This window comes from Lissotriton vulgaris, chromosome 6 (genome assembly GCF_964263255.1).
Source record: "Lissotriton vulgaris chromosome 6, aLisVul1.2, whole genome shotgun sequence".
NCBI classification, from domain to species: Eukaryota; Metazoa; Chordata; class Amphibia; order Caudata; family Salamandridae; genus Lissotriton; species Lissotriton vulgaris.
This window is the reverse complement of record NC_141694.1, coordinates 1764142744-1764166953: the sequence shown is the minus strand read 5'-3', so window position 1 is coordinate 1764166953 and position 24210 is coordinate 1764142744. Positions and strand designations below refer to the sequence as shown.

Below are 24210 nucleotides of genomic sequence, written 5' to 3'. Positions count from 1 at the left end.
TAACATACAGAGTGGGCGCCTTTCTAATTGCAGCTCCTGAGCCTAGCACCTTTAGCTCTGCCTTTACTCTACCACAGCTGAAACCCCTTCTAAAGCACTGATCTCCCTGACTCCAGATCTCTTAAATGTACTGAAGGCATCAGGATGAAACTCAGGTGGGATTGAAGCCAGGGATTGTCACTGAAGCACTGGTGGATTCAGCGGCAGCGGATCTGCAAAATAGATCTCCTGTGTTAATTATATATGCAGGGAGACAGACAACACACAGATTTTATTTAATTTGCCGGAAGGATCTTCCGCGATCCACTAGACCCTTTCTTGGAGCTGGAGACCTCCAAGAAATGAATCAAAGATAGGTTTTACAACTCTATCTGTCCAAGAGAAAATTTTACTCTGTCCCACCCTTGCTGCTGGGGGCGGGGGGTGGGGGTCTTTTTGGTCCTCCATCTCTTGGAAGGCTCCTATCTCAAAGAAGGCGGCTAGAAACGTAGGAATTATGACTGATGATGGCCTATACTTTGATAATCAGATATCTGCGGTGTCGCAAAATTGCAGACCCCATCTTTGGATCTTGTGCCACATCTTTCTATTTCTCGCTTTCCTTCACAAAGCGTTACAATCAACAAATCTCTCCAAATCTGAACTTATGTTTGGAAACACAATATAGCATAATCTGCCCCAAATCAGTGTGCATGCAGCACTTTCAGAGTTTAAAAAAATGAGGAAAGGAATGCTTGAATTAATCTCACCCAGGGGTAATTACTCGTGCCATGTCCCAATCTTCGTTATTTTGGACACCATGCCACCTCGATTTGGGCCCAGCAATATGCAAATCAGTCTTGACCCTGCTTCAGATGGAACAGTCCAGCCCAAACTGCCAGGCCAGTGCCTCCCTGAACCATAACACAAGCAACCCAGAACCTGTTTCGTCCTACTTAGGGCTTATCAGCGGGGTATAGCTTAGTTTCAATGACATACCTGTCCCACTTACGGCGGCACATTAAAGAATACAAAAAAGTGATGGATGGAATGCTTGAATTAATTTCAGCCACAGGCTGCATCCCAAGTCATCATCATTTTGCACACCATGCCATCGTTTTGGGCCCACTTTTATGCAAATCAGTCTTGACCCAGCTCCAGTGGGAACAGTCCAGCCCAAACTGCTAGGCCAGATTCCCCTGAACCAAAACACAAACAACCCAGAACCGAATTTGCCGTACTTAGGATTCATCAGCCAGGTATAGCTTGGTTCCAGTGACACGATGTGCACAGGACCCAGGTCTGGGCATGCCTGTCCCACTTAGACCAACACACTAAAGTATACAAAAAAAGTGATGGATGGAATGTTTGAATTAATTTCAGCCACTGGTAATTTCTCGGGCCGCATCCCAATCCATTATTATTTTGCACACCATGCTACCTGTTTGGGCCAATCAATATGGAAATCAGTCATGACTTTGCTCCAGTGGGAACCGTCCAGCCTGAACTGCCACACCAGGTCCTCCCTGAACCAAAACACGGGCAACCCAGGAACAGTTTCACCCTATTCATGGCTCATCAGCCAGGTACAGCTTTGTTCCAGTGACACAGTGTGCAGAGGACCCATGCCTGGGCGTACTCGACCCACTTAGGGCAACACACTATACAAAACTAAATGCTGGGATTAATCTTACATCATTGTTTTGAGCACCATGCCATCTCAGTTTGATGTTGCGGTTCAGAAAGGACCTGACCTGGCAGGTCCGGCTGGACTGCTTCTATTGGAGCAGTGTCTAATCTGTGGCGCCATGGTGGGCAAAAGAACGATGGGTTGGAATGCTACCCCGAGGGATTTCCAGTGGTTAGACATTTTGCAAGCATCCTCCCTTCCCCTTTTGTATGTTTGGTGAAACACTTGCAGAGCATCCAAAATATGCTGTGATAATGCTAGGCAACAACTTCATTGACTACCTGTACAAAACATAATACAAGTCAGAACCTTTTGTAATATGCACTATCTTTTACAATCAGGTGTAGAAGGGTTTTTCGCTGAATAGATGTCAAAATTCATGTTAAGAAGAAAAGAAGCTAATCTATAGCTCATGGCCAAGATTCAAGATGTGGGGGTAACAGAGTCAGATTCGTGATGCCCTCACATGGAACAAGCCACCTAAAGATTAGGAAAAGTATTCTTTTTACTTCTTTATTGCAATAGTTTTCAGCACCTGACAATTCCTGCACAAATTCTATACTGTGAAGAAACTCCTTTATACTGGATGTTGTGCCTAATAAATAAGCAATTACAAGTATTATTATAATTATTAATAATGAAAATGTATATTGTTGTTAATAATAATAATATCTTCAATCTTTGTACTTGAAATAATACCTGATGTGCCTTATTTTAATTCTGCTGCTGAACAGCCTCACAGAAATCTTAGCAGTTCATGTGCTTTCAGACACTGTACATGAAGATTTGCACTTTCCATCACTCTTAGTAAAGAATGCATTCATCCTGATTGGATAATGCAACCAAACTAACAAAGCCCCAAATCACCCAAAAAAAGTTGTATCCCAGTGCCCTGAGCTTAGTATCAATGTCTACGGTCACAGATGCAGCTAGCACCCTTATCTGAAGAGTCTGTGGGAAGTCATGTGTACAAAATGACCCGTCAAGCATTCACTCAAGGGTGAGCGTGCATAACAGACAGACACACCACCCAATAGGAGAAGATGACCAGCCCTGCCAACCTGGCTACGTCTAGCCCGGAGGCGAGCCGCTGTCATTCTGAGTAAGCAATGAACGTTATGGCTAGGATACACAGCCAGGGTCATAAGAACGTACCTCCCAAATTAAGAGCACAAACGTTATAGGTTGTCTGCATTACAATATGCACCTTTCCATTTCCAAACTTCAGCCACGTGCCTGTGGCATCATACCTTGGGTCTGGTGACATGAAGCTCTATAACCATCTCGATGTAATTCCTTTTCCAGATTCCCTGTTCGTACGGCGTTGGCGAAAAGTTGATGTACCAGCCAAAGCGCAGACATTTGGGCATCCAAAGCTGGTCCAGCTCAGTCAGGTACTTCCAATGCCAGCTCACCTGGGCATAAGGACATGATTAATGTTATCATTCATATATTCATCTCAAGAGCTGCTGCAAATATTGACATCTATCAATGAAACAGTTGCCCACGTTTAAGTGGTACACTTAAAATCATTTACTATTACATGCCACTGTGACTAGTTCATAGCACACCTCCTACCTCACAAGTGACACCAATAACCACCACTTGTAGGTTACACCACAACAACCACATTTTCCGACCATCCGCAACATGATCAACCACAAAGCACTCTAGGGCATTATAAGGGGTATAAATGTGCTATACAAATAATACAATACAATGCCACATTTCGTTCAAAGGTCCACTTATTTTGGATCTATCCATATTATGATAATTTGTTTTATCATATCCTTGAGGACCCCAAACCTGATATGGAGAGGGAGACAGGAGAGACGGATATGACTCGTATGATCCCATCTCTCATGCTAAGAAAAAAGTGTAGGCAGCCATTCTCAGTGGCACTATAATATAAGACTTGCTATATTTATCAGAAGAAGAGCTAGTCAGTAATTGTTTAAGAACTAGTTGTAGATCCACACACACCATAGATCAATTTTCAGGTGTTAGCTCAATTCCTATGCACTTTTTCTGATTTATTTACAGGATTTACCAGTAAGATGCTAAGCACAGTTCTATTGAAAACATGCAAGGCTACAGGAGCACTCTGGGTGCTTATTACAATGTAGAAGATCTTAGAGAAAGTTACAACAAAAAAGAGATGAACTGCAAACCACTGGAGATGCGCGCTCAGACTTCTCCACCTGGACGCAAGATGCATAAATGCCCTTTACCTGCGAACATCTACATAGGCTTCGAGGGTCCAGGAAGGAGAAGATGTACAGTGATAAAACTTTGGGGAGCACGGTTGTGAAATCCAGAGCCTCAGATGGAACTTTGGTTTGCAGCTGCTTGAAACAGAACTTCATCTGGGACATTGAGCACCTGTCAAAGAGGTCCATTAGAATCCTCCGCCTCTGAGCATCCGTCCATTTGTCAAACTGAAAGGAGGATAATGAGACAAGGAGAAATCACAGGAAAGGACGATGAAAATCTGTCGGTCAAGACATTAGGCAGTACAGCTAAAATCAAAATATAAAAAATGTGATGATAAGTGTCAACAGTAAAGTGTAGTCAGACATCACCAAACAAATTATTTTTCTGGAAAAACATATTGTGGGTGATTGTTAGATATTTGGGGCTGGCTGGATAAAGCACGATTCTGGTCAACTGGGTGACCCACTTAAAGCTGTCAGACTCAGAAAATATCTAATACCTCCACATTAATTACTAGATGGTAGTATAATATAAGTGAAGAATGATTTGATCAATGCTGTGCTTCCTTAACCCTTCCACGCAGGGCTAATTTCCCCGTGGGGGGGGGGGGGGGGTTGCGGCACTGCGGTACTTATGATGAGTCTAGCTCGTCATGCTGCACAGTGGAGCTCTGCTTATGACGAGCTGGACTCGTCATGATCAGGGCCCGGACTGGCCGTAGTGGGCACCGGGCAATCCCCCCGTGTGCCGCATGGGTGGGGACCTGTTTTGGGTCCCTGGGCGCCGATTTTGTTACAGGGCCGTTTTTGCAGCATAACAAAATCGGCCGAAAACCGGCCCTGGCAAAGAGTTCCGCGGCACCCCCAAATCCCAAAGGGGGGCGGACGAGCACTTTGCCAGTGCCGGTTTTAGTTCCCAGTCCGGCCCTGGTCATGACTCCACCCACTCCTTTAGAACGCCCGGACAGGCGGGGAATTAGACGCGCGTGGGAGGGCCGTGGCTGTTATGATGAGCTCAGCTCGTCATAAGCATGGAAGGGGTTAAAAGTGATATACTCGGTTGTGGGTGTCTGTGCACCTTGGTTCAAAGCACACATGACCAGGTATATAAGTTCTCTATGAGTATGGGTGTATGGTAGTAGGTCTGGAGTGGAATGTATTTATCATTACGAAGAGCAAATGTTACCATGTAGGTTTATGTATAGTAACTAAACAATTTTTGAAAAAATTGCAGCGTCAATAAGACATTGTTTAATAAAATATTTCTCAGAGATATACCTTCATCACTTCAAAATCCTCCAACAGTGGCTAGCAGAGGTTTACCCGTGTGATTAAAGTAGTGCACGCCATTCAAATCCCATCTATTAATATTATGTTGATGTCTGTTCTTTTACCTCCACCTTGAGCTTTTAGTGGGAAACTCCAAGTTGAGCCTGACGACGATGCAGAAGGAATGAACACAACCACACCAAGGCTCTGGCACAAACAACTCTGCCTCTCCGACTCTCCTTCCTCCCAAAACAACCATGGAAGTGGATCAAACCCCGCCTTATCACTGTGGTCCTGCTGTCAGTAGACGGGCTCTTCTACCCATTGCCTGATCCCTTTCTAATTGATTATTTCCCCAGCCCCAATTACTGTCCTTGAATGGACTCTTTAAGTGAGCTAGCCTGACATGTGCATCCTGGGTTTCTGCAAAGCGAATCACTGCTCTTGAAGTCCTGGTTCTTGCTGCATTGCTTCACCCATGGGCTGCAAGAATCCACAAGCTTTCTTGTTATTAAAAATGTGATCAGACGGAGACCCTTCACCATTCACCAAATGTACTATCAATGTTTCTTTACTTACAGGAAACAATAGCTGAAAATGAACCTGATATTGGCATTTTCTGGTACAAAAAGCCCTGTGAGTGAAAATGTCTTGCCACATATTTTTCTCTGTATAATGTTCCTAATCCAGCCTCTGCTCAACTATTATAAATGTGCAATCTTTGTCATCTTTAATAGCATTAAAGTCTACAAATGTCTACGTGGCCCCAGTTGGAAAGGCTACAGCCTCCAGTAGACATTACTGTAGACTAGGTGATGGAAGAAAACATCTATGTGGATTTACTACATAAGGAGTTGTCACAACGAGCAATCACGCAGTCATGGGCACTCTAACGTGAACAATTGTTGCTGGTAGGTAAACTTAAAAAACTCAAGAACAGCATTCACCTGTAGGGGGCTGTTGTCAGACAGCACAGCAAAGAACTCTCACAAAAACAGGAGCCAAGGGGGAAACAGAGACAGGCCGCCCCCCACTCAAAAGTCTCTATTACAATAGTGGCCCGCTCCTCATTAGCTCAAAGGCTAAACAAGTGGAGAAAAGGTTAGTTTATGCGATAGAGAAATTATTTAGCTTCTATCCATAGTTTTACACTCCGTTGTAATGGTCAATCTGGCAATGTTGCCAGCATGTGTGTGTGTATGTCAGTGTCACCACTATGCTACATGTGTATCCTCCCTTCCAAGTGTGAAAAAAAAAAAAAAAAAAGGGGAGGGGTGAGCCAGAGACGAGATCAGCACACCGAAGCGATACCGACCACCTGGCGGTTTAAAGCATCCCAGTACGTAGACAGGGACCGCACTCGTGACGCAGTCTTTCACGGGGGCCGGGTAGGCTCATCACGGCAGGCCACCTGGTACAATAAGGGAAGACTTGTGAAAGGTGCATGCTAAACGCTGACCCATTAACTAAACCCTGAAGAAATCACTAAAGACAAAGTGATGAAACATGTCGGTTGACTTTTAATCAGAGTGAACTAGCAGCACAGAATAAAATCGTGAGTTGCCAGTTAGTTGCACTCTTTTTAGCGTGGTATTTTGTTGTTTTTTCACGCAATTGGGCACAAAAATATCACATTGGGTTTCTAGCACTCACAACACCACAGGGTTGTTGGACCTATATGCACTTTCTTTATGTTGGTTTTTCTCCCATTTTCTTTAAAAGGTTGACAGTAGTCGATGATGAGAAGTGAGGAATCAGGCGAGTACCAGTCTGATACAATCCTCCCCTTGGTGTTGCTTCCGTGAGACACTGTCAATCTCCCCTCCCCCTTTTTTTTTTTTTTTTTTTTTTTTTTTCACACTTGGAAGGGAGGATACACATGTAGCATAGTGGTGACACTGACATACACACACACATGCTGGCAACATTGCCAGATTGACCATTACAACGGAGTGTAAAACTATGGATAGAAGCTAAATAATTTCTCTATCGCATAAACTAACCTTTTCTCCACTTGTTTAGCCTTTGAGCTAATGAGGAGCGGGCCACTATTGTAATAGAGCACAGCAAAGAAAACAAGTGCCTTGGCTATCGACATGACATTGTAGCACCTTTGGGATGTTGACCACCTAAGAATTGTTCATATTACCAGAAATGGAGACTGAACCAAATCATCCACGTGGGTTTCTCAAATATGCAGATTTAAAAATTCTTAGATTTATTTTCCTTATATCAAATCAAAGGAAGGGAAGAGGATAGGAAGTCCATTCGTTTCCCCTTAACTGATAGCTATTAATCAAAAGAGAATGGACACTTGTATCTGTACAAACCATTAGTTTTTTTCGAAGACCCTCATAGACATCCTGGAGTTGTTATAGCGGTATATCTTTTCATCCGCCCCATCAGGAGTCTTGGCATATTCATCGGATCAACGAGTAACGTGCAGCATGCCTGCCTCACCCGAGGCTACTTCTGGTGTATACAGAAGTGTCCAGAAATGAAAAACAAAATATTTAAAAACGTAATGACTTAGCCTAGAGGACTTGGTTTTAATCTGAAAAATGACTAGTCAATAGTATTAAAAGGATTTGGATATAGCGGTAGTTGGGTTACTGAACTACCATATCACTGTTTAACAGAAGTCAACATGTTTCAGCTCTTCCGGCCCACAGAGGGTCAATGGAGCTTTCGTCAGGACAGAGAACAAACACTTAAACATATATGGCACATACACCCTTTATGTGTATGGTGAGAGTAACACAACGGAATTTCCGATCTGTGAAAAAACCAACACGGTCATTGTGTCAACAGTGCATTAACTGGGTAGAGGCAGACAATACAAAAATAAGCATTACTAAATGCTGAAACGAGGAGTAAACCTAATTGTGGCTTAGCTCTCGAAAAGAGAGTACATAGGAGAAAATTCATGGGTGGATACTTCCAGGCTAAATGGCTTTGAGGACTTTTATACAGGGTAAGGTGTGGAGTTCCAAAAGTAGAGGTGACTTTTGTGACGGATAAGAGTTAGAGGTGAAGCGGCATAGTGACTATACATATCGCCGAGTACAAGTCTATACACAACTAGTGAAACGTTATACAAGGGAACGACTCGCATGTGCAGTGAGACTCGGGTGTAAGGAGACCTGGGTTTTACTAGAGGGGTTTACAAAATATGTGGTTTGTGTTACCAACTTCATGCACACCCCAACGAAAACCCATAAGGTACCTGGTGTTTTCAGAGGTGTGGTATCCAACAGGGAATCAGAGTCGCATCTGGATTTACTCTGTATTCGGGATAATGTACATTCATTCAGGTTAGTATAGGTCGTCACCTTACCTTATTTCTTCTGGAGAACTCTAGGAACGCCATTCTTACCCATGCGGCACCAGTCTGTGGGCCTTGTGCTGGCTCTGCCCCTGGTTGTGGGCGGGTCATGAATTGCTGGTTATTTATAGGCCAACAACACAAAGAAAGGACCAGTTATTGTAGTTTTCTAGGCCGCTAAAAAGAAGAATGGGCGTAAGGGGATTACGGAACCTGTTCGTACATCTCAGGATCAGAGGTACCTGGTGTTCATTAGGCAAAATGGAGATCTCTTTAGTTAAGTTGATTCCACGGAATGTGGTCATTCATTCCTATTTCATCTGTCTTTAAGCGATCAACCCATCTTTGTTCTTTATTAAAAAGAACTTGTTCTGCGTTTTGATCCTTGATTTCAAGCATTTCTAGTACCGTCCACTTCAGCTCATCACATGTATGTCCAGCTTCTATGTAGTGGGTGCACAGTTTTGTTGAGTTCTTTTTCAATCTTACATTGCTCCGATGTTCCCCTATGCGGAGTTTGACTTTCCGGCAAGTCATGCCCACATATTGCTTTTGGCAAGGACAGGTGATCATATAGATCACGTGCGAGGAGTTACAGTTAGTATGGCTCCTTTGAGTCCATTTAAGTTTGTCATTTAACTGTAATGTCTTGGTGCTGGATGTAAACTTACATACTCCGCATGTCCCACATGGATAGTGTCCTGTGACTGGCATCATATGTGCATCTCTGATCGTAGACTTTAGGAGTGTTTTCCTTGGTCTGGTGTGTACCAGGAAGTCCTTTAAGTTCTTGGTTCTTTTGTTGGCAAAGCGTGGCTTTGGCCAATTCAATGTTCCAGAGGTCAATATTTGCCAGTTCTTCTTTATTAGTTTTTGCACCTCATAGGTAGCAGGGCAGAACGTGGTTACGCAGGTGACGAGATCTTTGATGGGTTCTTTTTGTATGCTTTGTAGTAGGCAGTCTCTGGGTTGGTTGTAGGCTCTTTTTTTGCATTTTGATATTGTTTTTGCAGTGTAGTTTCTCTTTTTGAGTTTTTGGCTCAATTCGTCTGCTTGTTTTTTATAATCCTCCTTTTTACTACAATTCCGTTTATGCCTCAGGAATTGGCTATAAGGGAGATTATCTCGCAACGGACGTGGGTGATAGCTATCATAGGACAGCAAACAATTCTTAGCTGTTGGCTTGGTGAATGTTTTCGTCTCCAGTTTTCCGTTTTCCACAAATATGGTGAGGTCCAAGAAATCAATAGTTTTCTTGTGTGCTGTGGAGGTGAATTTAAGCCAGCGATCTCTGCTGTTTAGCCATTCAAGAAATGTTTCGAGGTCATTTTTTGTGTCCCAGATGAGGAGAACATCATCTATGTAACGTTTCCAGTATTTTATACTGGAAACGTATGGGTTGCTGTCGTGTAGGATGTTTTCTTCTTCAAGGCGGCTCACGTAGAGTCCTGCCACCGAAGGCGCAAACGCACTGCCCATGGATGTCCCATGGCATTGGAGAAACAGTTGGCCATTGTACTCGAAATAGTTTTCTTGCAGTGCTAGTCTGCAGCATTCTAGTAAGAAGTGACGTGGAGTTTTGTATCTCCAGTCAAGTTGGAAAAGCAAGTCCTCCAACATGTTCAAAGTGTCTTCTTGAGGTAGGCTGGTGTAAAGGGATTCCACATCCAGCCCTACCAATAACATGTTATTTTGATCAAAAGTGATTCCCCCAATCTGGTTTAGTAGGTCTCTCGTGTCCTTGAGGTAAGTGGGTGTCTTTTGTACCAACGGTTTAAGGAACTCATCAGCGAACTTGGATAGGGGCTCGAGTAGGGAGCCGATTCCTGAGACTATCGGGCGTCCAGGTGGCGGTGTTATGTTCTTGTGAGTTTTTGGTAACGAGTAGAAGAAAGGTATTTTCGGTGATTTCGGTGTTAAGAATTCCGCCTCTTTTTTCGAGATCCATCTGTTGATTTCTGCTTCGTGTACCATTATAGCGATTGTGTTGGTCAGTCTCTCAGTGGGATCTTCGTCCAATTGTTTGTAGAAGGTTTCGTTGGACAGTAGGGAAAGGCATTGTTCGTTGTAACCTTCTTTGGTAAGGATTACTACCCCGCCACCCTTATCAGCGGGTTTAATGACGATCGTCTCATTGTCTCTAAGTTCGAGCAGAGCCTGTTTTTCTTTTTTGCTCATGTTATGGTATACCTTTTTGTCTTTGTCCATTTTGTCGATTCCTTTCATTATGGCTTGTTCGAATGTTTGAACCTCGATAGGTACATTAGCTGGTGGAGGGCAGAATTTGGATTTTCTTCTGAGATTGGTGTCTCCCTCCATCGGGGGATTGTCAGAATTGCCAAAGAAAGCCTTAAGTTTGAGAGTTCTACAGAACTCTGCCGCTTCACACTTGAGTTTAAAGCGGTCCGTTGTAGGCGTCGGTACAAATCCCAGTCCTTTATTAAGGACGTTTTTTTGGTCTTCAGTGAGGGTGATTGTTGTTAGGTTCACTATGAGCGAATCTACTTGCTCGGTCCCGGTTGTGCTGAGGCCATGCTTCTCGTTTGCACGTTGGGTTGTTGGTCTTGCCACTTGAGATTTTTCTTTTTGCCTCTTGTGGTGTTGTGGCCCCTCGATAAAAAAGGCTGTGTTTGGTGTTGATTGGCATTGTTGGGCATATGTTGATTTTCCATTTGTTGCTGTTGGTTTGCATTAGGATGGTAAGGATTCATCCAACCCGCAAAAGGTGGCATGTAAGGGGGGTAGTAGGGCATTGGGTTGCCATGAAAGAACGGTGGTCTCTGCCATCTGTTGCCTCGTCGGGGACGTGAGAACCTGAAGTTGTTCCGACCCCTTCTTGGGGTAGAACCATCAAAACTCGCTTCTGACCCATCTGAGGAAGTTCCTCCTGATGTGTCTCCATCAGTACCTTCGTTGGTAGCAGTGAAGTCTTCCTTAGAATACGGGTGCATTTTCTCCTGGCTGAACTTTTTTAGTTCTTTAGCTAGTTTCTGTAGTTTGTTTTGTGTAAGATATTCTTGCGTATCTTCCATCTCTTTGTTAATTTCATCCAGACGCTTCTTATATACCTGGGGATTGATGTTTTTCTTCATTTCATTTTCTAGATCTTGTATTTCTTGTAAAAGTGCGTCCGATAATCTTTTGGCTGTTTTCACTATTAGTACAAGGTAATCCAGTGTACATTTCCACGAGATGGAAGACCAGTCGCGTCGGAAGACCAAGTCGTGCAAAAAGATTCTCGGTGCGTTGGTGATCCATAAGCCTTTCGGCGCGGATTTAGATCTCAAATATTCGGTCATTATTATACCGTGTATTGCTGTCCGGATTTGCTCCCGTTTTTTTGTGGTCAGAGTGTCCCACTCGTCTGTCTGCGCGATTGTGTCGATGAGTTCTTGGTTCTGTAGTAACGACTGACCTGCTAGGATTTCGTCGATGTCACTGCCTGTAAAGCTTAAACCCATATTGTTCTCCATGGTTCCTCTCTCCAAGTGATTCAGAGTCTAGATAGTACTGTAACTAGGTCTCTGTAGAATCCCTGCAGCTGTGCGCTGCTTAAAGACTTATATCAAATCAAAGGAAGGGAAGAGGATAGGAAGTCCATTCGTTTCCCCTTAACTGATAGCTATTAATCAAAAGAGAATGGACACTTGTATCTGTACAAACCATTAGTTTTTTTCGAAGACCCTCATAGACATCCTGGAGTTGTTATAGCGGTATATCTTTTCATCCGCCCCATCAGGAGTCTTGGCATATTCATCGGATCAACGAGTAACGTGCAGCATGCCTGCCTCACCCGAGGCTACTTCTGGTGTATACAGAAGTGTCCAGAAATGAAAAACAAAATATTTAAAAACGTAATGACTTAGCCTAGAGGACTTGGTTTTAATCTGAAAAATGACTAGTCAATAGTATTAAAAGGATTTGGATATAGCGGTAGTTGGGTTACTGAACTACCATATCACTGTTTAACAGAAGTCAACATGTTTCAGCTCTTCCGGCCCACAGAGGGTCAATGGAGCTTTCGTCAGGACAGAGAACAAACACTTAAACATATATGGCACATACACCCTTTATGTGTATGGTGAGAGTAACACAACGGAATTTCCGATCTGTGAAAAAACCAACACGGTCATTGTGTCAACAGTGCATTAACTGGGTAGAGGCAGACAATACAAAAATAAGCATTACTAAATGCTGAAACGAGGAGTAAACCTAATTGTGGCTTAGCTCTCGAAAAGAGAGTACATAGGAGAAAATTCATGGGTGGATACTTCCAGGCATGGCCTCAGCACAACCGGGACCGAGCAAGTAGATTCGCTCATAGTGAACCTAACAACAATCACCCTCACTGAAGACCAAAAAAACGTCCTTAATAAAGGACTGGGATTTGTACCGACGCCTACAACGGACCGCTTTAAACTCAAGTGTGAAGCGGCAGAGTTCTGTAGAACTCTCAAACTTAAGGCTTTCTTTGGCAATTCTGACAATCCCCCGATGGAGGGAGACACCAATCTCAGAAGAAAATCCAAATTCTGCCCTCCACCAGCTAATGTACCTATCGAGGTTCAAACATTCGAACAAGCCATAATGAAAGGAATCGACAAAATGGACAAAGACAAAAAGGTATACCATAACATGAGCAAAAAAGAAAAACAGGCTCTGCTCGAACTTAGAGACAATGAGACGATCGTCATTAAACCCGCTGATAAGGGTGGCGGGGTAGTAATCCTTACCAAAGAAGGTTACAACGAACAATGCCTTTCCCTACTGTCCAACGAAACCTTCTACAAACAATTGGACGAAGATCCCACTGAGAGACTGACCAACACAATCGCTATAATGGTACACGAAGCAGAAATCAACAGATGGATCTCGAAAAAAGAGGCGGAATTCTTAACACCGAAATCACCGAAAATACCTTTCTTCTACTCGTTACCAAAAACTCACAAGAACATAACACCGCCACCTGGACGCCCGATAGTCTCAGGAATCGGCTCCCTACTCGAGCCCCTATCCAAGTTCGCTGATGAGTTCCTTAAACCGTTGGTACAAAAGACACCCACTTACCTCAAGGACACGAGAGACCTACTAAACCAGATTGGGGGAATCACTTTTGATCAAAATAACATGTTATTGGTAGGGCTGGATGTGGAATCCCTTTACACCAGCCTACCTCAAGAAGACACTTTGAACATGTTGGAGGACTTGCTTTTCCAACTTGACTGGAGATACAAAACTCCACGTCACTTCTTACTAGAATGCTGCAGACTAGCACTGCAAGAAAACTATTTCGAGTACAATGGCCAACTGTTTCTCCAATGCCATGGGACATCCATGGGCAGTGCGTTTGCGCCTTCGGTGGCAGGACTCTACGTGAGCCGCCTTGAAGAAGAAAACATCCTACACGACAGCAACCCATACGTTTCCAGTATAAAATACTGGAAACGTTACATAGATGATGTTCTCCTCATCTGGGACACAAAAAATGACCTCGAAACATTTCTTGAATGGCTAAACAGCAGAGATCGCTGGCTTAAATTCACCTCCACAGCACACAAGAAAACTATTGATTTCTTGGACCTCACCATATTTGTGGAAAACGGAAAACTGGAGACGAAAACATTCACCAAGCCAACAGCTAAGAATTGTTTGCTGTCCTATGATAGCTATCACCCACGTCCGTTGCGAGATAATCTCCCTTATAGCCAATTCCTGAGGCATAAACGGAATTGTAGTAAAAAGGAGGATTATAAAAAACAAGCAGACGAATTGAGCCAAAAACTCAAAAAGAGAAACTACACTGCAAAAACAATATCAAAATGCAAAAAAAGAGCCTACAACCAACCCAGAGACTGCCTACTACAAAGCATACAAAAAGAACCCATCAAAGATCTCGTCACCTGCGTAACCACGTTCTGCCCTGCTACCTATGAGGTGCAAAAACTAATAAAGAAGAACTGGCAAATATTGACCTCTGGAACATTGAATTGGCCAAAGCCACGCTTTGCCAACAAAAGAACCAAGAACTTAAAGGACTTCCTGGTACACACCAGACCAAGGAAAACACTCCTAAAGTCTACGATCAGAGATGCACATATGATGCCAGTCACAGGACACTATCCATGTGGGACATGCGGAGTATGTAAGTTTACATCCAGCACCAAGACATTACAGTTAAATGACAAACTTAAATGGACTCAAAGGAGCCATACTAACTGTAACTCCTCGCACGTGATCTATATGATCACCTGTCCTTGCCAAAAGCAATATGTGGGCATGACTTGCCGGAAAGTCAAACTCCGCATAGGGGAACATCGGAGCAATGTAAGATTGAAAAAGAACTCAACAAAACTGTGCACCCACTACATAGAAGCTGGACATACATGTGATGAGCTGAAGTGGACGGTACTAGAAATGCTTGAAATCAAGGATCAAAACGCAGAACAAGTTCTTTTTAATAAAGAACAAAGATGGGTTGATCGCTTAAAGACAGATGAAATAGGAATGAATGACCACATTCCGTGGAATCAACTTAACTAAAGAGATCTCCATCTTGCCTAATGAACACCAGGTACCTCTGATCCTGAGATGTACGAACAGGTTCCGTAATCCCCTTACGCCCATTCTTCTTTTTAGCGGCCTAGAAAACTACAATAACTGGTCCTTTCTTTGTGTTGTTGGCCTATAAATAACCAGCAATTCATGACCCGCCCACAACCAGGGGCAGAGCCAGCACAAGGCCCACAGACTGGTGCCGCATGGGTAAGAATGGCGTTCCTAGAGTTCTCCAGAAGAAATAAGGTAAGGTGACGACCTATACTAACCTGAATGAATGTACATTATCCCGAATACAGAGTAAATCCAGATGCGACTCTGATTCCCTGTTGGATACCACACCTCTGAAAACACCAGGTACCTTATGGGTTTTCGTTGGGGTGTGCATGAAGTTGGTAACACAAACCACATATTTTGTAAACCCCTCTAGTAAAACCCAGGTCTCCTTACACCCGAGTCTCACTGCACATGCGAGTCGTTCCCTTGTATAACGTTTCACTAGTTGTGTATAGACTTGTACTCGGCGATATGTATAGTCACTATGCCGCTTCACCTCTAACTCTTATCCGTCACAAAAGTCACCTCTACTTTTGGAACTCCACACCTTACCCTGTATAAAAGTCCTCAAAGCCATTTAGCCTGGAAGTATCCACCCATGAATTTTCTCCTATGTACTCTCTTTTCGAGAGCTAAGCCACAATTAGGTTTACTCCTCGTTTCAGCATTTAGTAATGCTTATTTTTGTATTGTCTGCCTCTACCCAGTTAATGCACTGTTGACACAATGACCGTGTTGGTTTTTTCACAGATCGGAAATTCCGTTGTGTTACTCTCACCATACACATAAAGGGTGTATGTGCCATATATGTTTAAGTGTTTGTTCTCTGTCCTGACGAAAGCTCCATTGACCCTCTGTGGGCCGGAAGAGCTGAAACATGTTGACTTCTGTTAAACAGTGATATGGTAGTTCAGTAACCCAACTACCGCTATATCCAAATCCTTTTAATACTATTGACTAGTCATTTTTCAGATTAAAACCAAGTCCTCTAGGCTAAGTCATTACGTTTTTAAATATTTTGTTTTTCATTTCTGGACACTTCTGTATACACCAGAAGTAGCCTCGGGTGAGGCAGGCATGCTGCACGTTACTCGTTGATCCGATGAATATGCCAAGACTCCTGATGGGGCGGATGAAAAGATATACCGCTATAACAACTCCAGGATGTCTATGAGGGTCTTCGAAAAAAACTAATGGTTTGTACAGATACAAGTGTCCATTCTCTTTTGATTAATAGCTAGATTTATTTTCCTTCAAAGTGTTTCTAAGTCACTGAATACACTCTTCAGACGTTTATTCTGTAGATCAGTGTCATCCATCGCTTATCTTAATAACATGTTCCATCATGCGGTCGCCAGTAGGTAGTTATAGTTAGGATTTTTTTCAATGCAAAATCTCAAAATTCTATTGTGAATAACTTTGGCGCCGGTTGACGAATCTGCCTGAAAATTTCCTCAAATTTGCCTCGCTGAGCTCCGGTCCTTCCTTGAAAGTTTGGGGGGGATTCGTCAAGCGGGGGCCGAGATAAAAGGGGGGTCTCAAAACCTGTTTTCCCCATGTTAATTTCTATAGGGCGGTCGACCTCACTTTTAGCCCGAACGGCTGAATGGATTTCCACCAAACTTGGCAAAATTGTAGGGACTGGTACCCCGATGTGCCTTTGCTATGTCTCAAGATATATGCTCCAGTGGTTTTTACGAAAATTAACTTTGAAAAAATATATATTGGGCTACATTGGGCTATATATATGTTAGAGCCCAAATGTAGCCCAATGTAGCCCAAAGATGGCCACCAGAGACAAAAAAAAACAAATGTAGCCCAAATATCAGCCAGATGTAGCCCAAGTATAGCCCAATGACAGAATGTCCCAGAGTGTTCTAAAGAACAACTAGAGCGCTAACAGTCCTACTTATTACAAAGGTATGGCACACCTGAAGTCATCTTGATTGGAATAAAGTGTTAACACTTAAAACATTTAATTTGCAAAGGAACAAAATGAGGGGGTTCATTTTGCCATGGAAATTATGATTAGTGCTGAAGAAAGAAAAATTAGGGCACATTTTGAGTGACTTCTCAAATCCTCTTATATTTCATTAAAAAAATTCTGATATGCAGTCTCCCAAGATGGCCACCAGAGACAAAAGAGCCCAAATGTAGCCCAAATATCAGCCAGATGTAGCCCAACTATAGCCCAATGACAGAATGTCCCAGAGTGTTCTAAAGAACAACTAGAACGCTAACAGTCTTACTTATGACAAAAGTATTGCACACCTGAAGTCATCTTGATTGGAATAAAGTGGTAACACTTAATACATTTAATTTGAAAAGGAACACAATGAGGGGTTTCATTTTGCCATATACATTTTTTATATATATATATAGCAGCAAGTGAACACCCATCTTTCCAACTATATCGAGACAGTCGAGGGTCTGGACCACTCTCAATCTGGGTTCAGACCACACCACAGCACCGAATCTGCCCTCCTCTCAGTGACCGATAACATCAGGATGTCATTAGATGGAGGGGGTTCTATGATTCTGGTGCTGTTGGATTTATCCGCTGCCTTCGATACGGTGTCACATGAGATACTTCTCGGGTGTTTGAGAGAGGTGGGTTTAGGAGGCATGGCTCTGTCCTGGATTGAGGGCTTCCTCTCAGGTCGTCTGCAAGGTGTCAGACTGGGCTCCCACTATTCCACCTCAAGGGAGCTCACCAAGGGAGTGCCACAAGGCTCATGTCTAAGCCCGACACTATTTAATGTGTATGTGGCCCCCTTGGCAGACATCGTGAGAGCCTATGGGTTCACCCCGATCTCGTATGCCGATGACACCCAACTCCTGTTCCCTTTTCAGACCCTCACCCCCACACTACAAAAATCTTTTGCAGATGGCATGAGGGCAGTAGCGGGCTGGATGGCATCAAATTGCTTCCAGTGTAATGTAAACAAGACTGAGGTGATGCTGTTCGGAGAGGCCACTCTTTTATGGTCTCCAGAATGGTGGCCCTCAGATCTTGGATCCGCACCAAAACCAAAACAGTTAGTAAAAAACCTTGGAGTACGGTTAGACCAGGCACTACTGTTGAAAGAGCACACTAATCAAGTTGCTGGATCCTTCTTCCGTGTCATTGGACTCCTACGTCGAGTCTTTCCATTCCTGCCTGACAACTACAGGAAGACACTGGTTCAGACCTTAGTCATCAGTAGACTTGATTATTGCAATGGCTTGTACATCTCAGCCAATGAAGAACAACTAAATGCACTACAAGTGGTGCAAAATACTAAGGCGAGACTTGTTCTCAATGCCCAACCTAGGACCCCATCACGTCCACTTCTGACCAAACTCCACTGGCTACCGTTTCGAAAACGTGTTCAATTCAAAATCCTCTGCACAATACACAGGTGTCTGTTTGGCACCGGTCCCAAATATTTGACCAAAAAATTCAACCTCTATTGCCCAGGACGCTCTTTGCGTTCCAGTAACCAGCAGCTACTAGAGGTTCCCAGAATAAAGAAAGCCAGACAAGGAGGTCGAGCTCTCTCATATAAAGGCCCCATTCTTTGTAACACACTCCCTCTTGCCCTGAAACAAACCATCAACCATCTGTCTTTTAGGAAACTTCTAAAAACCCATCTATTCTCCACACCCTAAGAGAAAAAATAAAAAGATCAGCTATATCACAGCGTAAACATTCTGACTAGACTCTATTTGGTAGAAGCACAAGCGCGGACATACCCCTACGGGGGTCGAGTCCGGCGCTATATAAGAACATAAATAAATAAATATATAAGAACATAAATAAATAAATATATATATATATATATATATATATATATATATATATATATATATATATATATATATATATATATATATATATATATATATATGTATATATATATTCATTGAAGAAACCATAGGTTTCACACCAGTTATAGTAAGGAATTAGCATTTAAAAAACCTATTAAATTCACTGAAAAAACCATAGGTTTCACACCAGTTATAGTTAGGTGGAATTTTTACTCGCATAAAACCATTGAAATTCCCACGTTATAGTTAGTTGGACTCACTATAACTTGCGCGTGCAATGCACTGCTGATGATGTCACATATTACATCACTCATGACATGGTCAGTGACATCACTCATGACATCACTGATGACATCTCAAATGACATCACTGATGACATCATCCAGTGAATGTGTATTTTTCTGAAAAATAAATATTTTTTATATATGTATATCTAAAGGTTGATGGAAGAATAAATGGGTAAATAAATGTCTAAATGGATGTTTTTTTTGTGTAAAATTGATTGGTTAACTGACTTATTAAATGTATCTTAGTGAATACATATATTAGCGAGTATTGTTTAAATATTTAAATATCTGTATCTGTGTCTCACTTTGTGTATAAGTGGCTGCATGGGTTGGTGAGTAGCTACATGAGTGTGTATATGGGTTATTAGTTGTTTTTTTGAGTATCAGTATCAGTGTCTGTATGGTTCGGTGGGGGATATTACTTAGAGCACAGATGCATGAATGAGTGACTCACTATTTGTATGTATTTGGAAGACAGCATGTGTGCAAGACTGTATGGGTGGATGATTGTGTGTATGGGTGGGTTAGTGAGTGTGTGTTTTTATAATTGATTGTTTAAGAGAGTAAATATGTTTCCGTTTCTGTAGAAGTATGTGTAGTGGTGTGTATATAGCAGTATAATCAAGTAAATGGTTTTTTGATAGTTTATTTGCATGTGTGAATTTGTGTTTGAATAACTATATGGATGAGTATTAGTGTGTAACAGGACGTATAGGTGTATGAGTACATATGATGAGTAAGTACATGCATGAGTGACTATATAGAACTGTTGGTGAATGAGTGGATGTGTATGTAGCCTAATAAGTTGTTGTAATTGGTATTGGTTTCTCCTTTTTTAAGAAAATGTTAGTTTCTATTTTTGAATGTGTGTGTCAAAGGTTATTTTATGCTGATAGGAGGTCTGCTACTTTGTCACAAGGATGTTGTCATCAGTTATGTCATCAGTGATGTCATGAGTGATGTCACTGACCATGTCATGAGTGATGTAATATGTGACGTCATCAGCAGTGCATTGCACGCGCACGTTATAGTGAGTCCAACTAACTATAACGAGGGAATTTCAATGGTTTTATGCGAGTAAAATTTCCACCTAACTATAACTTGTGTGAAAACCTATGGTTTATATATACATTTTTTTTCTTGTAACACATCTCATACACGCTCCTATAAACCAGGAAAAGACGATGCGGACCCAAAATGCTGGTGCTATTGATCTATTTTGTGCCCTGCACCACCGCCTAATTATATATAAATGCAAGCACCAGTGTTCTAGCAGCACGCCGACATCAACCGCAATTCATTGGATATATATATATATATTTTTTTTTCGCTCCAAGAATGCCGGAAGAGATTGCGAGGCTGTCTGGGCGGTCCGAGTACCGAAGCCTGCGCTTCGTAAATATCCACTCCCAGGTTCTAATATTGTCAAAAGAACCACTCGAACACCTCAAGTGCTTTAGCTTAGTTTATTTCAGCAACGTTGCTGAAATAAACTAAGCTAAAGCACTTGAGGTGTCCGAGTGGTTCTTTTGACAATATTAGAACATGGGAGTGGATATATATATATATATATATATATATATATATATATATATATATATATATATATATATATATGTGTGTGTGTGTGTGTGTGTATATATATATATATATATATATATATATAATGTGTATATATATATATATATATATAAAAAAACAAAGGTTAACGTGATGTTATCGTTAGGTGAAAATGTCAGTTAAAACGTAACATTTTAAATTTAAATTAAAAGAAAACGCTGACGTTGACCAGTTATAGTTAACTGAAGAAACTATAACTTGCGCCCCTCCATGCACAGTGTTGTCATCAATGATGTAATTTCAGATGTCATCAGTGATGTAATCAATGATGTCATAGAACATTTCATGAGTGATGTAATATGTGAGGTCAAAAGCAGTTCAAGGCGAGGATGAGAGTTATAGTTTCTTCAGGTAACTAGAAATGGTGAATTTCAGTGTTTTTTTGTGTTTAAAATGTTACTTTTTAATAGACATTTTCACCTAACAATAACATCACGTTAATCTTTGTTTTTTTCAGTGAATTTCTAGGGATCTTTTTATAATATAAAGTACAATATTATTATCATACCTAACTATAGCGTCACTTTAACCTTTGTTTTTTTCTGTGAATTTTACATTTTTTTTAACATAAAGTAAAATTTCATTGCCATACATAACTCTGCCATGAATGGCTTTTGGCTGTGCTGGTGTGGGATAGGCCCCAGGACGTGCTCTATCACCAAGCCCTACGTCCAATCCCTCCTGCCATGCACAGTCCATTTTTTTATTATTTTAATTTTCTTGATTCTTTGGAACTCTCGCAAGACTCTTTCGGGACCCTCTCGGCTGCCTGTGTTCCTGCAAAACTCTCTCGGGAGTACCATCCTGGCTCCTAAGAGGCTCTCTCAGGATTGTGGCTTCCTAAAAAAACATTTTTTTTATTTGACTTGCAGTGGTGGCGTCCCTCAAGGACCGCCCCTACAAGGGCATGCCTTAATTTTTTTTTTCTTCTCTGTACACGGGGGACAAGTCCCTGGTTCCTGTAATGGTAACCATAACATTTGTGCTACAGACAGTCAAACAGAGCAAGTGCTCTCTACAGACTCACAGGAGCTTCTCACTCTCGGGAGATAGCCGATGGGGAAAAAAGGCCCTTGTAGCCGATCAGATCTTTCCATTATTTGAAGTTGTGTGTACTCTGGAATCTCACGAGAGTCTCGCATACCCAACTATCCAAATATCTATCCATTTGTAATCTAATTTCTCAAAAACTACCGAACAAATTTGCCCCAAGACACTTTGTGTTCAAAGATCTAGATTTTTGCCAAATTTGGTGTAAAACTGGGCGGGGCTTAGAGTCCCTTTTACAAATCTTGTATTTACAAGATCTCTTGCAGAGGCTGGAGCAGTGCTCTGCCCTGCCACGCCCATGAGACCTAAAAACAGGATCTGGTGTGGCTGATGGTAACAGAGCAGAGTTCAAGGGCAAGGATGGTGCTTGCACATGGAGTGCTCCCATATTCTTATAAAGTGGCAACGTCCTTAACACGCAAAGGTGTCTAGAATCTGTGGAAGGTGTAACCCCAGAATGGCCTTACTTTTCTGGATGAGATGTGCCTGCTGGGCCTCCCTTTGTCTCAACCATGTCACACAACTTCCTTCACCAGGGGCTGAAATTTGATGCTGATTGCTCACTGAGGAAACACCATCACCATGTGTCCATCACCATGTGTCCATTGTTAGAACCACAAAAGTACATGGCCATGCGGAAGGATAGATGAAGCCTTAGCTCTTCTAGGGTCTTAGACCTTACTCCCTCCCTAAGTATGAGCGGAAAATCCGTTCCGCTTGCGGATTTTGCGAATTTTCGATAAATTCGCGATCCGCGAACTCCCGCGAATTTACCGAGAATTTGCAAATCCGCGAGCGGCGGATTTTTCCGGGGGCAAAAGTTGAAGCCTGCCTGTTGTAACTATTTTAGGATGGCGCCGGCAAGCTGCCAGCGCCATCCTAAAATAGTTACTAAGTTAGCTTCAACAGGAAGCTCTAATAGATAAAATAAAGCAGGTGCTCGATTTTATCTATTAGAGCTTCCTGTTGAAGCTAATTTAGTAACTATTTTAGGATGGCGCTGGCAGCTTGCCGGCACCATCCTAAAATATTTACCATGCCCTTCCTGTGACTTCTTCACAATCTACCGTGGAAAATCAGCTGTGATGCTGGATAAAGGCTTTTGCATCCGTGACTTTCACGAGCGCAATACCCGTGCTGTTTCTGTGACCAGGAGCTTATTTCTCTTCATCTGCTGAACTGATCTTTCTCTGACCTTTTATACACACTAAAAGCATGTGTGAACTCACATGGTAGCCCTGCCCGTTTGGCCCAGCCCACACACTCACGGTTTGCACCGTCTTCCCGCCATTCACCCACTATGATGGACAGCTCACTCAAGGGACCCCTGCGCCCTTCGGGGCGATTGCATAGTAACACGCACATGGTCGCTCGAACTAGTTGATGCTCAAAATCAGTGACTCATTCATTAGCCCAAAAACAATCATGAGCGTCTTCGAGGCGGGACAGGTGTGCCTCTTCCCAAATCTACTGTGGAAAATCAGCTGTGATGCTGGGTAGAGGCCTTTGCATCCTTGACTTTCATGAGCGCAATCCCCGTGCTGTTCCTGTGACCAGGAGCTTCTTTCTCTTCATATTATTGAGATCGCACAGGTTGCTGCAAGTTCGCACGCGTTTTGTACAATTTCGCAATTTGCGAAATTGTACAAAACCCTCGCGAACTTGCAGAAACCCGTGCGAACATAAAAAAAAGCCGCAAATTCGCGAGAATTCGTGGATTTTGCGGATTGCGAGTTCGCAAATCCGCAAAATCCGCGAACGCGAGATCCGCAAAATTCGTCCATGCTTATCCCTTCCACAGACTGATCCATTAATCACTAAACACCCACAAATCCATTCCCGCACACAAGACCCAGCTCACTGCCTCTGCAAGGCTCACGCCCATAAAGAAATATCAGCCTCAGATGGAGGTTTCCATCTCATGCATGAGATTTGTTTTCCCAGTGTGGTGCCTCCAGTGTGAGTTTAGATCTTAGGCTGTGTCTTTTATCCTCAGTAATGACACACCACCACCAAAGAGCTTCACAGCCTGGCCACTTACACAACACAGATTGGGACAGAACACGTCATCAGCTACCTGTTAAAAGGCGTGTTTGACACAGTGCTTTCGCCTTCCATGGGGTTACTAACGCTTGCTGGTTTTTAAGCCAGGAAGGGTGCCAGCTAGGAGGGACGGTGAAGGCCCTCAAGTAAGGTGAATTGCTTCCTCGCTGACAGAAGAGGTACTCGGTACTGTGCCGGGTTCCAATCAGCTGTAGGGATGAAAGACCCCACTCAGTGCGGGCAGCTGTGCTACTTTTCCTTTTCCTGCTTGTTTCCATGACCCTGTGTTTTTCGCCAGTAGTTTTTCAGCCC

The 24210-nt window shown here is 42.7% G+C and overlaps 1 protein-coding gene across 1 annotated transcript in view; it reads right to left on the bottom strand.

The window, feature by feature from the left end:
- The window catches only part of FBXO16 (F-box protein 16), a 265267-nt gene that overhangs the window by 162782 nt on the left and 78275 nt on the right, over positions 1-24210 (bottom strand). The window contains exons 3-4 of the mRNA XM_086928016.1: positions 3901-4107; positions 2920-3084 (exon numbers count right to left, since the gene is read on the bottom strand). Of these exons, the coding sequence (XP_086784142.1) occupies positions 2920-3084; positions 3901-4107 (372 nt within the window). The remainder of the gene's footprint in view (positions 1-2919; positions 3085-3900; positions 4108-24210) is intronic.